Below are 14,862 nucleotides of genomic sequence, written 5' to 3' on the forward strand. Positions count from 1 at the left end.
GAGCCTTCTGGTGTGTAAGTTGCTTGACGTGGGTCGTATAGGTACATATCATCGGCGACGAACTCAAATCCAACCGATCTGTACCAAGTCATATAATTATGACTTGGTTTTTCTCCAGTTGGCATCACAACGTCAGTTAAGACATGGTCATGGCGGTGCTTCCATTTGCGACACTCAGATCTATCGAAGCTTTGCCATGGGTTAAAGTTCCATTGGTCGTTAACTTTGTGTAGATGCCATTCTCCTAAGTTTACTGGGGGATCTGGGATGTGTTGAAGCATACCGAACTGCAATTTAACACAATCACTATTGTGTATCTTCACAGTGGCGAATATTATGATCTGTGAACTTGCATGCATGCTACATCCTAACCTAGCCTGGCGCATGCATGACTCTGCATGCTTAGTTACGAGGTCTGCATGGAAGATAAGGTGGCGCCAATTGGACTGGCGCCCATGTACAAGCATTACAAGCTAGCGTCAATTGGATTGACACTAGGGCTTGCATGATTGACACATGGCTTCCCTTTAGCTTGCATGTTTGACACATCACTTCCGTCTTGCTTGCATGTTTGACACATCACTTCCCTCTAGCTTTGCATGTTTGACACATCACTTACCTATTTAAGTGGCTTACTATCTATATCCAACAATCAACATAAATTCATCTGCACCAAAAAATTACTTTTCGTCTGCACAAGAAATATTACAATGTCATATGCACCAAAATATACTATCAATGCTCACTACAATGGCGAGACATATGAGTTTAAGTTATACGAGTTTTGTTTTTGAAACACCGATACTATCCGACTTACGGTCAAGAGAAATTCAAATTTCTTGCATTTGAAAAAACGAATTGAATCCTGCATAGGATCTGGTCTTGTGTCACGAATCACGTATCAAAATCCATTTTTTTAGAACAGTCAATGTAAATTTTTCCCGTTGAAGGTACGAGATGATGAAGATGTTGAATATATGTTTGTTAGTCACATACATTCTGGGTGCAACTCTATTGAGTTGTATATTACTCTTCAACCAAGTATACCATCCCAGCAATCTCAGATAACTAATCAAGTTGAAACTGATGAATTTGATTCATAAAACTCAGATGACGCCGACCCAGAAGCAAAAGTAGAAGTCAACATCGTTGATGAAGAAGAAGAAGAGACTGAGACATAGGTCGATCATATGTTGAACAACAACAATGAAGATGATGATCAACCAACGCCATTACCTCCAAGTCATGTATATAATCCGCCTTAACATATGACAAACATGGATCTGCATGACGATGAAACATCCAACAATGTTTTTTATAACCCGTATCCACGATCAAAGGGTGAGTTAAAAGTGGGAGACATGTTCCGCACTAAAAAAGAATGTGTGCGAGCTATCAAAAAATTTCACATGAATAACTCTGCTGATTTCACTGTGAAATGCACTTATTCAAGTAGGTATGTCATCGAATATCGTAACATCCTTTGCAAGTTTCGGTTGGCTGCGTCTCACAAAAGAGAAGCGACTCTTGGAGATAACTTCTATAGACCCACCTCACAGTTGCATTGCAAGTAATGTTGAAGAAGATCATCGTAAATTTAGCACTGCATTGATATGTCAAGACATTTTTCCGCTTGTTAACAAAGACCCATCAGTGAAGGTGAGTATAATAATATCTCATATCGTCACAAGATATAATTATACTCCATCTTACAAGACAACGTGGATTGCAAGGACAAAGGTTGTTGAACAAGTATTCGGCAACTAGGAGGATTCATACAAAGAATTGTCACGGTTTTTATGGGCCCTAAAAACATACGTACTAGGAACTGTTGCAATTATGGAGACATTGCCAACATTTAAGCCAGACGGAACGTGTGTTGCTAGAAATAGAATCTTTCACCGCCTCTTTTGAGTGTTTGAACCGTGCATCAAAGATTTTGCATTCTACAAACCTATTATTCAAATTGATGGAACATGGTTATACGACAAATACAAGGGTATTTTGCTTGTGGTTGTTGCACAAGACGACAACAATAATGTATTTCCCATTGCCTTTGTTCTGGTTGAAGGTGAAACCACTGGTGGTTGGAGTTTTTTTCTTCGACATCTCAGAACACATGTCGCTCCACAAGCCGATCTCTGTTTGATTTCAGATAGACATGCTGCCATTGAGAGTGCTTACAATAACCATGATAACGGATGACATGATCCTCCTTCTACCCATGTCTATTGCATTAGACATATCACACAAAACTTCATGCGTGCAATCAAAGATAAGAACCTTCGCAAAAAAGTGGTGAATGTTGGGTATGCTCTAACTCAGCCGTCATTTCAATATTACTGTAATGAAATTAGATTGTCTAATGCAGATGCAGGAAGATGGGTGGATAACATATCAGTAGAGTAGTGGACAAAGGCATTTGGCGGAGGATGTCGATGGGACCACATGACAACAAACCTTGTAGAATGCATGAAACGACGTATTCAAAGGCATTAGAAATCTACCAATAACCGCTTTGGTCAGAACAACCTATTATAGGTTGGCTTCTACCTTCGCAACCAGAGGTGAAAGATGGAGTGCAATATTAATGTCGGGTCAAATATTCAGTGAATGTTGTATGAAAGTGATGAAAGAGGAAAGTATCAAAGCTAGCACACACGCGGTTACAGTCTTTGACCGTCATAGACAAAATTTCAGTGTACAAGAAACAATGGACCACAATGAGGGGAGGCCAAATTTATCCTATGTTGTCAAACTAAACAGAAATCGGTGCGATTGTGGAAAGTTCCAGACCTTCCGTATTCCTTACTCTCATGTCATTGCGGCATGCGCACTGCTTCCATGTCATTGCGGCATGCATACATACTCGCCAGGACGCTTACAACCACATATCTGATGTTTACAAGGCCATTACCGTCATGAATGTGTATAACAAAAGCTCCCCAGTGTTACCAATGGAGGAATACTGGCCTCCATATGAATGTGACATAGTTTGACACAACAATGAGATGCGAAGAAAGAAAAAAGAACGGCCAAACAACACGCGTATTAGAACATGAATAAATACGAATGATAAAATGATAAGACTATATAGTATATGTCATCAACCAGGACACAATAATAACAACTATACCAATCTAGGAGCAACATCTGTATCATAAGATAATATCTCATTTTAATTTTTGTAACCTTGAATTTTTATATATCATTATCTTTTTGTTACAACAAGGTTAACAAGAAACATCACTACAACATAAGCAAACTTAAAACATAACATTTCTAACTGATTACAACAATCAAACTGATGTCATCTCGTCTAAACATCATTATTAGTTTTGACTCGCACCCAATCAAATATACTATCGAGTCTTTCAATACTTCTAATTTTTTCCCCTTCTGGTATTTTTCCATCTAACCAACGAACCAACTCCCTCTTCAGTTGATCGAAACTAGAGGTGTTCCAGAAGAGCATTAACATCGGAGGTTTGTCTCTCGAATAAATCACTTTTTCATAGCGGCGACGAACACCAAACATATTTGCAATATGATGAAATGAGATGTGGAAAATGATTCACACAACACATTTATTTATAACATAAAAAATTGTATATTACATTGAGGTGTCAGACCAATGAGCGTCTCCTCTTCCAAATAACACATGAGCACCAATTAGATTGGCAGCACCATGTGCTGTAGCCAATCCAATTGGCGCATCCACTTAATTTTTAAGGGTAAACACCAATTGGTCTGACGCCTATGCCTTACATATTTTTTTTTTTGAAACTGGGATAATTTAGAAATTATTTTAAAAACTGAGTTATTTATGGATTTTTTTTTGAAAAATTGAAGTATTTGAGTAAAAATTTGTTACTTTGATTGATCCATGTTATAGAAATTTAATAAAATTTTACGTTAGCTATTGAATGCCTAACACAACTCTATCTTTTTATTCCGAGCTATGCACAACAAAGCCTATAGCATTATTTTATAAAAGAATCTTTATAATTAAGAGTTTTACACTTTTGAATTGGTAGTGTGTAAGAGCAGAGCACAATCAACACTTAAAATATCATATCATATCAATAAAAATATTTAAGAGAGTTTCATTTCTCTCAAACAATATTGATTTTTATGAATATATCAAATATATTAATTTTAAATTTTCATGATAGCTCCCCCAAAATGACTCTTTTTCTATGTCTTGTAGGAATCCATATAGGCTTGTGTTTTCTGATATTGGTTCTCCAACTCAAATATCTTTTCCACTCATAAGCTTTTCCTTTTTCCATTCTTTTTCATCTTTTCCCACTACTTTCTGTCATTACCAAAGTTGTTCATCTGTCAAAAGCCTCGTGCACGCATATCATTTTTCCCTTTTCTGTTCAACAAAAACAAGAGCCTTGAGACTTGAGTGCTTCACTAACAAGCATTCAAACCAATCTCCATTCCATTTTATCATAGCATTCATCATTAGTATGAATCATATCACACTTAACATAACTTGAGTGAGTAATAACATTATCTTTAATGTAACGTTCTTAAAAATTTAAGTGCAACTAAAAACAATTTTTTGATTTTTTTAGTACATGATAAAAAGGAAGAAGATACAAAGATACTATTTCTGAAATGAATTAGATAAACTTTGTATAAACAAAAACAATAAAATTTATCAAACTGATATTACTAAATTGAACGTCATGCGATTGTATGTATGTCGGAGATTCTAATAATTATTACCATTTCTTAAAAAAGCAATGAAAATTACTGTGAAGAATTTGCACATGAAAGAAGGGCAATTTGGTCATATAAAGAAAAACAGCAATTGACAACAAGACCCTACAGCCACTAGGTTACAATTTGCTAAAGACAAAGAAACATTTCGTCACCTTCCATATCCATTAAACCCTTTACCCCTTTCTTTATCACTCTCTCTATTCCACTCACATGTTCTTCTTCTACTCACCTTGCAATCTACACTCTCTCTATTCTACCATACAACATCCTTCATTTACAATACCCTTTTATTAACTCTACTTAGCCATGGCCATAGCCATAGCCATGTCTAATTGGCAACTGTTATTTTGAACCAAATAATGGACACAGAAAAACAACATCGTACAACAAGTAACAATAGTAGCACAAGTGAACTCTTTGTTTGTTTCACTTCACGTTTGTCATCTTCCTCCATGAAGCTCTCGTCTAAATCAATCTTAAGTCCAAGCCGTAGCAGAGACCAACCTCAGATATCACTTTCATCTTCCTTGAGTAGAAGACTGAAGAGCAACGGAAGCATGAAAGGTGGTCAAGCTTCACCAATGTTTCCAACTGGTGGAAAGAAAAGAGGGTGTGGTTTTGAGAATCCAGAGCCTTCTTCCCCGAAGGTAACTTGCATTGGACAGGTTAGAGTGAAGACAAAGAAACAAGGGAAGAAAATGAGGTCGAGATCAAAGAGAAGAGGTGAAGCTAGTTTTAGAAGAGGTGAAAATAATCCAGATCTAACTAGACAGAACAGTCAGAGTTTGTATCAGAATCATCAGAATATGCAACAAGAGTGTTTGAAACATAGGAATCAAAGATGGGTTCATTTGCCTTTGACTATATGTGAGGCTTTGAGAGAGTTTAGTTGTTTTTTTCCTTGTAGGTCTTCTTGTATGTCAAACAATGAGAGAGAGAAAGAGAAGGGTGAAGGTAGGTTTGAAGGAAGAGAAGGGGGAGGATCTGGTGGTGGGCATGGTAGAGAAGGTTCATGTGGAGCTGCATTTACTAGATGGTTGGTGGCTTATCAAGATGGGGATGGAAAGGGGAGAGGGATTGAGGTGATGATGGAGGAACATCATGAGGAGATGGAGATGATGGATGATGAGAAAAGTGAGAGGAGTTATAGTCAAAGGAGACATATTTTTGAAGATCTTGATATAGATGTGGTTGATGAGAAGATACAAGAGGAGTTTGGTGGTGAAGAGGAAGAAGAAGAAGTGAAAGGTAGAGTTAGTATTTGTGTTCCACCAAAGAATGCTCTTTTGTTGATGAGGTGTAGATCTGATCCTGTTAAAATGGCTGCTTTGGCTAACCGTTTTTGGGAATCACCTCTTCATAAAGAACAACAAGAACATGTTGAAGAAGAACAACATCATAAGAAAGTTGAAGAACAAGAGGAGCATAGTGGAGATGAAGATGAAGATGAAGTTGTTGAACATGAAGAACAAGTACAAGAAGGTTTTATTGACCAAAACATTGAGATGGAGGTAGTTGAAGAGGCACAACAACTAGTAGAAGTGGAGAAAGTGTCACAAGAAGAAGATAGCATTTGTGAAAGAGAAACACAAGCTATTGTGGAAAATCATGAAATTGAAAGCAAAACAAAGCTAGAAGTTGATGAAGAAACCATGGAAGAGGAAGAGAAAAGTGAAGATGGAAATGGAAATGCCATTGATGATGATGATGATAAAGTTGAAACCTTTACGTGTGTTTTACTTGATTCACATCATGCAGATCTTGAAAAACCAGAAACAGAAGAAACCCATCATGGAGAAGATGAAGAGAAACAAGAAAATGAAGAAAGTTCGGAACTTTCTTCTTCTTCTTCTTCTTCTTCACCTGAAATATCAGTAGCTTCTTCAGTACAAGAAAACGATGAAGCAGAAGTAGAATCAGAAAAAGTTTCAGCGGAGGAAGAAGAAGAGAAGGAACAACCACCGACCCATCAAGGATCCGACCCGGATATTGTTCCTATTGGGTCAATGGAGCGAGAAAATGGGTCAAAGAAAGAAGAGAGAGAAAGAGAAACGTTACCGGAATGCTTGTTATTGATGATGTGCGAGCCAAAACTTTCCATGGAAGTGTCTAAAGAAACATGGGTATGCAGCACCGATTTCATACGGTGGTTACCGGAGAGACCTGCCGGGAAGGTCGCCGGAGGAGAGAAGAGGGTTGTAGTGGAGTCTTCTACTTCGTGTTCTAAGCCGAAGGTTAAGGTGAAGCCTGTTCAGCCGTCGATGCAGCCGCCGAGGTCTTCGTGTTCTTTACCGGTGAACGGAAGTGGCGCCGTGATGTCGATGGCGACGATGATTGAGCAGAAGCTGGCGGGTTGCTCCAAATCTCGTAATGGGTATGAGCCGTTTGTTCTCACGCGCTGTAAGTCGGAGCCGATGAGGTCTGCGACTAAGCTTACGCCGGAGGCTTGTTTCTGGAACAATAGGAAACTTGAGCCGCATCCTCCTCAGACTTCGCTTGGAGTCGGCGCGCCGGCTGGTGTTGGGTTTTGATTTTAATTTTTTTTTAATCTTTTATTTTCCTTTTTTTCTAATTGACAGAATAATTAATTGTTGTTATTATATGTAGATTATTGTTGTTTATTGCTTAAACATTGGTCATCTTTGGTAAGTTTAGAAAAAATTATATTATCATTGTGATTTTTCAAAATTCCTAATATTTTAACACATAAGAATATATACAACCATATAATCTCAAAATAAAATATGCATATAGATCATGAATTTAGAATTATTGATTTATATTAGGTTGAATAAATGGAAAAGATCATGAATTTAGAATTATTGGTTTATATTAGGTTGAATAAATGGACAAGATAATGGAAAATTATTATGAATAGGTGGGATATGAACAAACATATAGTTGCCATTTTAGGTTAAATTGGTAGTGGTTGGAGCTTGAAGTGTGTATGTAGGTTTGTAGGGTAAAAAATAAAGTTAGTAGGATTGGGGGCATTTGGTTATGGTGGTTATGTTTATGTGTTTGTTCTGGTAATGTGTCATGGTCAAATGGTCGTTTATCTTTCTTGACTTGTAATGTCATTGTCAACTTCAAGTCTTTATGTGTGATTACAGATAGGTTAGAATTTTGGAAGATAATGGAGACTTGAAATGTAGGTGTGAAAATGGTCAAAACACCATGGAATTTCAGTTCCATGAGTCTTGAGTCTTGACTAATACTAAAAGTGTAGTACTTGTTTGTATTTAATGGTTTAAATGAAATTACTAACCTAAGTAGTAGAATTTAATCATTAGATATATTGAAAATTTCACTAGAGTTGTTAAATGGGTTTGGATTGGATCTCACTAAATAAAGCTAAATACATTATCTTTCTGGTTTTTAACATAAAAATTTATATTTACTAAATTTATTGATTATTAAATAAAATTAAAAAAATATTTTTTTTCTTATATTAAATATTCCGTCAATTGCATAAATATCAGCACCTACACAACAAAAAATTATAATTCAATTCATAATTCATTCTATCATTTTCAAAAAATAATTTGATTGTAGATTCACTTGCGCAATCGGAGCATCTCATTGTTAGTCTAAGATTTTTAGCTGAGTGAAGAGTCAACGAATTGATGGTCATAGCTACGTTGACATTATTAGGTGTCTAAAGTTTAAGTCAAAAGCTTCGACATATTGACTATATCGACATGCTGGTTCGACTGACCTATAAGTGGAGTTGAGGTCAAGAATGATTAGGAGGAGTCTTGGAAACAGATCCACAAGATTAAGATCACTCTCTCTTTCAAACATGTTCAAAATCTTGAAACATTACATAACAATCCTTCGACACGACGTCGAAGTCGACACTTTAAAGTGTTAAAGACTTAAGATATTTTCAAGTCCAAAGACTATGTGATGTAGAGATGTCTCAGACATCGATAATGGCAGTTAAAGCGTTCAGAAACAATTATCAACACAATTATCACCGTATTTTGTTTGATTTTCAACAGTTTCTCTTTGAAGACACGTTAAAGAAGTTAGAGCAAAGCAGCCCCACGTAGTAAGACACGCGTCGAACATGTAACCAGCGATTGTTGTCGACGGTTATTTTAGGACTAGTATATAAAGCAGACTCAAACCTTGAATTTAGGGTCGCAAAATTCTCATTCATTCTCTATAAAACTAGAGTACCCAAGTCATCGAGCAAAATAGTTTGTGAGATTCTGAGTCTGGGTCCACTATTTAAATTCTCTATAAATTCTTTGTATTTCAATAATTTACAATTAGTGTCATTTACTCTGTTTATTACTTTTTATTTTTATCCAATGTTTATTGCTTGCATTCAGTTAGTTCATTACCCAAGTATTTTAAATTCAAATCACACACTTTTCATTATATATTTTCTTTACACAAATTGTTTTTGAGATTTTTCTATTTAATCTTTTAAGTAAATTAAACTTGTGATTGTTTACTAAAAACACCAGTAAACAAACTAGCACGTCAAGCGGGACCAGTTTGTATAAAAGTGTATTTTTTTCCAGAAAAGTTGTGTTCTTTTTGTCCAATTTTTGTTCTTCGATCATGAAATAACTTCGGTTGTCGAGTGTGTATGCGTCTGAGAAGTGGCAAGACTCTCCCTGAAATGGCACGTCCACTATTTAGAAATCTCCTCCCTCCCCAGAGCAATGCTCAAAACTCATAAGAATAACCAATTAGATAGTTGGTCATGTAGGAACTTCAACTTCAGTTGGAGAAATGCCTATCGTTATAAGTCAGACAACTGCGTTGACTCTATCACCAGAAATGGTGGTATCCTTACCGCAAGTAACTAGTGTGTCCATTATCCATAGGGATACACAAAATATGATAGGAGACAAAAGACATCCTTTTCCCTTGAGTTTCATGTTACCTTTAAGTGGTAAAGAATAGCCTTACGACATGCCAACTGCTATGATGACATGCCTACACCCCAATGCATCTACGTATGCATATAATGCAATGGCTATTGCATCCCGTATTAACCCATACTTAGCATCAGAGTCTGATGTTAACAACCTTGGTCGAATGGCACAATAGTCCGAAGGTTTAGGATATATTCCTCCAGGTATGCCACCCTTAACCAATAATTCTCTCCATCCGGTAAGACAACAAATGGATGAGAGTAATCACAAAATTCTTAACATGCTTACACACTAAATAGGCACAATGTTCAATCCTCTAATTCATAATACTAATCACAGTTACCAACAATTGGAACGACAAATGAGTTAAATCACTGACTTCTTTGGCGCTCCTCAAGTGCCTATTCAACAAGTGCCTAACAATCAGATACCACAACAGGCAATACTTGTCGAGCCACCCGTACCTGGGGTAGTAGAAGGTAATCCAGGCCAAAAAGGCCCCGAGGTAATGTTGCTGCATAGAAACCAAGATGCGACCAAGTAGTTAGAAATGCCTAGCAAAGAAAATTGGGGGAAAGAACAATATAACTAATGCGGTTAAATAGATTTTGGCCCATAATGGCCTTAACTTCGGTCTACATAGGCCAAAATTTGTTTCGGCATTATCTGATTATGTATTGATGATTGAATTACCAAGAGGTTGGAAAATCTTCAAGTTCACTAAGTTTGCAGGGGATACTAATGAATCTATAGTCGAACATGTGGAAGGTATCAGTCAGAGGCAGGAGATATAGCCAATAATGAGAATTTGAAAATGAAATTCTTCCCAAATTCCTTGACTAAAAATGCTTTCACATAGTTTGCCATCTTACTGTTGGTGTAAGCCCTAGAGGCCAATATTTTTGGTACTTGTATCGAATTATTTATTAATAATAAAAGGCTTTTTCTTTATTATGTTTGTTTAATAAAGTCCCTGGAATAGATAGTCCGTTTAATGTATCAAGTGTGACTTAATCATGAGATCACATTAAACATAAGGACATTATTCTTAAAGTATCCGTAGTCGAGCTTTATTGTGAAGTGGGATAACATTAAAGCATGAAGACTATTATGTTTATAGACTGATGATCACATCTCATGGATCATGGATAAGGAGTTATCAAGTCTCAAACATAGGTATGAATATTAAGAGTAATATTTATACTGGATTGACCCGCTTTGAGAATACTATATAGAATGTTATGCAAAGTGTCATAAGTTATTCTCATGGTGATAAAGGTGTATACCACCATTCGACCTGAAACCACTATGGACCCTAGATGTAGAGTCGAGTGCCTTATTGCTGATCAAACGTTGTCCGTAACTGGATGACCATAAAGATAGTTGATGGGTACTCGACGAAGCATGCTAAGGGACATGAATGACCTAGATGGAATTTGCCCATCCTGCGTAACAGGATAAATGTCTATGGGCCCAATATTGAACTGGACAAGGATGACACGGTCTATGCCTTGTGTTCAATATAGACATAAGGGCAAAAGGGTAATTATACACATAATTATTATCACAGAAGGATTTGTCAGATCACATGGCATTTTTGTGTCTTGGGTAGCAGTGATGTGTTGCTAGATACCGCTCACTGTTTATTATGTTAAATACGTGATTTAATATAATTATCAATGCCGCGAAAACCTATAGGGTCACACACAAAGAATGGATTGATGAGAGATAGAGTAATTAAGGAATACCGTAATGTACGGTGCCCTTAAGTGAATTATAGAACATCGTAAGGTACGGTGTACTTAAGTAGAATACGAAATATGGTAAGGTACCACACACTTAAGTGATTTTGGCATATTATAAGATATGGGCCATATACACTTGAGTGGGCTTTTTAGCTTGCAACCCACACAAGTGGTTCTATAAATAGAACCCTTGTGTAGAAGCATTGTCACACTTGCAATTTCGTTTCTCTCTCTCTCTCTCTCTCTCTCTCTCACTCAAAGCCTTCATTCGTAGCAGCTAGCACTGAGATTGAAGGAATCCGTTCGTGTGGACTGAGTAGAGGCGTTGTCATCGTTCAACGTTCGTGATCGCCACAAGAGGTAACGATTCTATCACTGATCATGCTCATTCGTAAGGATCATTAAAGGAGAAATTTTAAATTCCGCTGCGTTCTGGATCGCTCTTCTCCTTCACTTACCCCCACGTTCCATATGTAGTTGGAACCAACTATAAAGGGTATTCCGTGAACAATTTTACATGGGTCAATCCAAGATTAGAGGCATCATCCTAGGTGAGGCCCTTTGCAATTATAATGCTACATAGTCCCTCAAGCACAAGGTCTTCATTAGATGATGAAGTGTTTTATATCACGACTTGTAGGAGTATTCTAAGAACATGTATTTTTTCTCTTGAGTTTTTGGGCCTCTTCTAGAAATGTGGATCTCTAGTTATGGTACATGTAATGTAACTCGTTATGGTTCCTCGAATAAGAGCTTAGTGGGCTATGAAATTTCATATCCTTTAGGCGCCATGATGTTTGGCCTAGCTGATGGGACACCAAGTTCTTCAGCCGAGGTGTTTTATCTTCACAGGTGGGACTTCTATCGAGCACTCAAGCAAGACCGATGATCATGTCTCCAGAGCATGATATGGGTCACGCCTCTTATGAATGATTTATTGGATATAATTCCTCCCGTGGAGACACTAAGTCCCTCAAACAAAATTTTGGTTAGCATAAGCTCTTAGGCATAATAATGTATAACCCAACTGAGGAGACACTAAGTCCCTCAGACGAGGTGTTTTATCTTCACATGCAGGAAATCTATTAAGCCCTCAAGTGAGACTGGTGATCATGTATCCTAGGCGGGATGTAAGTCACACCTCTTAGGCGTAATTTATTTGATAAGATCCCGCCCGAGGAGACACTAATTCCCTCAAGTGGAAGTTTCGTTAGCCTAAGCTCTTAGGCATAATAATGTATAACTCGGATGATGAGATACTAAGTCCCTCAGGCGAGGTGTTTTATCTTCACAAGCGAGACTTCTATCAAGCCCTCAAGCGAGACTGGTACTTCTATCTTTGGGGAAGGATATGGGTCGCACCTCTTAGGCGTGATTTATTAGATATGATCCCGCCCAAGGAGAGACTAAGTCCCTCGGGAGGAAGTTTGGATAGCTTAAGCTCTTAGGCATAAAAATATATAACTCGATTGATGAGACACCAAGTCCCTCAGGCGAGGTGTCTTATCTTCACAGGCGGGACTTTTATCGAGTCCTCAAGCAAGACTGGTGATCATGTCTCCAGGACGGGATATAGGTCACACCTCTTAGGTGTGATTTATTGAATTTGACCCCGCCCAAGGAGATATTAAGTTCCTCAGGCAAACGTTTGGTTAGCATAAGCTCTTATGCATAATAATATATAACTCGGATGATGATACACAAAGTCCCTCGGGTGAGGTGTTTTATATTAACATGTGGGATTTCTATTGAGCCTTCAAGTGAGACTGATGATCATATCTTGAGGAGGGATATGGGTCGTGCCTCTTAGACGTGATTTATTGGATATGATTCTGCTCGAGGAGACACTAAGTCCCTCAGACGGAAGTTTGGTTAGACTAATCTCTTAGCCATAATAATGTATAACTCGGCTGATGAGAAACTGAGTCCCTCAAGCGAGGTGTTTTATCTTCATAACTGAGACTTCTATCGAGCCCTCAAGTGAGACTGGTGATCCTGTCTCGGGGGTAGGATATAGATCGAGCCTCTTAGGCGTGATTTATTGAATATGACCCTGCCCGAGGAGTGATAACACGAAATTATATCGCTTTTTTTTAGACTTAATTCAATTAAATTATATTATCATTTACGCTAGTTTATCTCATTTTATCAGATATTATGCAGTATTCCTCTTCTATTTATATCAGGTACCCATTTTGAAGCAAAAGTGAAGAAAAGAAGAAAAGGAGGTGTAAAAAGGAACAAAAAGGAGAGAAAAGGAACCAAAGGCCAAAGCCCAGCCCAAAGCGCACAAGTCACCAATGTTGTGCCTGTGACGGACGTCACAGGACGCGTGACGAGCGTCACGCGAAGTAGCCTTGTGACGGACGTCACACATGGTGTGACGAGCGTCACACCAGCCCACTAGCTTTTTGGCGCAAGTTACGCTCTCAGAAGAATGGAAGTAACGTTGAGGACTTCGTGTCCTATTCCCAAGCCGTGAATTTAGCATGCTGAAGACTCGTGGAAAAGAAGAAAAAGGCAGTTAGTAGCACTACTATAAATAGCTACCCTAATCCCTCTCGTTTGCACTCCTCTCTTTGCCGTTTACACACACCGAAGCTCTGCCGATTTTCTGTTCAAGCTTTTGCTTATTTTTCTTTTTCCAGCAGAATTAATATTGTTTATTTTATTTATTTCTTTTGCAAGTTTTATTTTCTTCTTCCCTTGCAAATTACCTTTCCCGTTTTTAGCTTTTAGATATTTTTCGCATAATAGTTTCTACACCGGAAATTATTGTGCAACTTTATACCGGATTTAACCTTACGTTATATTCGAGTTTTTTTTATTTCCTTGATTTAATTTACTGTTTAATTGAAGAATCGAAGAACAAATCCTACCGGCTTGTGGTGGAGTGTTCAAGACCATTGTATTACGCATTCAGGTTCTCTAATTGTTATTTAATATTTAATGTTTTATTCTATTGTTTATTTACATTGCCTGCCTGAAATGAATCTGTGTATGCATGATAATAATTATTATTTAGTTAGCATGTCTGGCTAATTCGCCTAGGTATCGGTATGTAAAGTAAGCAGAAAAAGGGGTCAAGACTAAGTCGGTCTATTCAAACTTAAAATTAGAATCAATCTTTTTATGGTCTTAACTTACAGGTTTAATAACAAGATTTTTTACAAAAGTAAAAGACATAAAGAAGTTGAAACCAACAGAGCGAGAGTTTGAGGTTTTAACTGGACAGTGTAAGTTAGTCATTAAGTCTATCTCAGGGCGAGAGCAAGTTTTAGAATTAATTAAATTCTGACTTTTTTCCAAAAAGTATTTTTAAAGATTGAATGTGAGGACGAGAGTTAAGCATTTAGATTTAATTGTATAACCTAAGTCAACAGAGCGAGAGTTTGAGATAAGGGTGTTTAAAACGGTCAGTATTTTCTTAAAAAGAGTTTCTGCAACTTTATTGTTTTCAAAATATGATTTTTGACTTAATTATA

General features: G+C 37.3%; 1 protein-coding gene across 1 annotated transcript; it reads left to right on the forward strand.

Annotated features, from left to right (window-relative positions):
- Positions 1-4,881: 4,881 nt before the first annotated feature.
- On the forward strand, positions 4,882-7,409 carry LOC127086281 (uncharacterized). Its single transcript, XM_051027014.1, has one exon. It carries the CDS (start codon positions 5,097-5,099, stop codon positions 7,266-7,268), a length of 2,172 nt encoding a protein of 723 aa, XP_050882971.1. The 5' UTR covers positions 4,882-5,096; the 3' UTR covers positions 7,269-7,409.
- Positions 7,410-14,862: the final 7,453 nt, after the last annotated feature.

This window comes from Lathyrus oleraceus, chromosome 5 (genome assembly GCF_024323335.1).
Source record: "Lathyrus oleraceus cultivar Zhongwan6 chromosome 5, CAAS_Psat_ZW6_1.0, whole genome shotgun sequence".
NCBI classification, from domain to species: domain Eukaryota; kingdom Viridiplantae; phylum Streptophyta; class Magnoliopsida; order Fabales; family Fabaceae; genus Lathyrus; species Lathyrus oleraceus.

Coding starts and splice junctions, on each gene's coding strand:
- LOC127086281 (XM_051027014.1), top strand. CDS start 5,097: ATGGACACAGAAAAACAACATCGTACAACAAGTAACAATAGTAGCACA.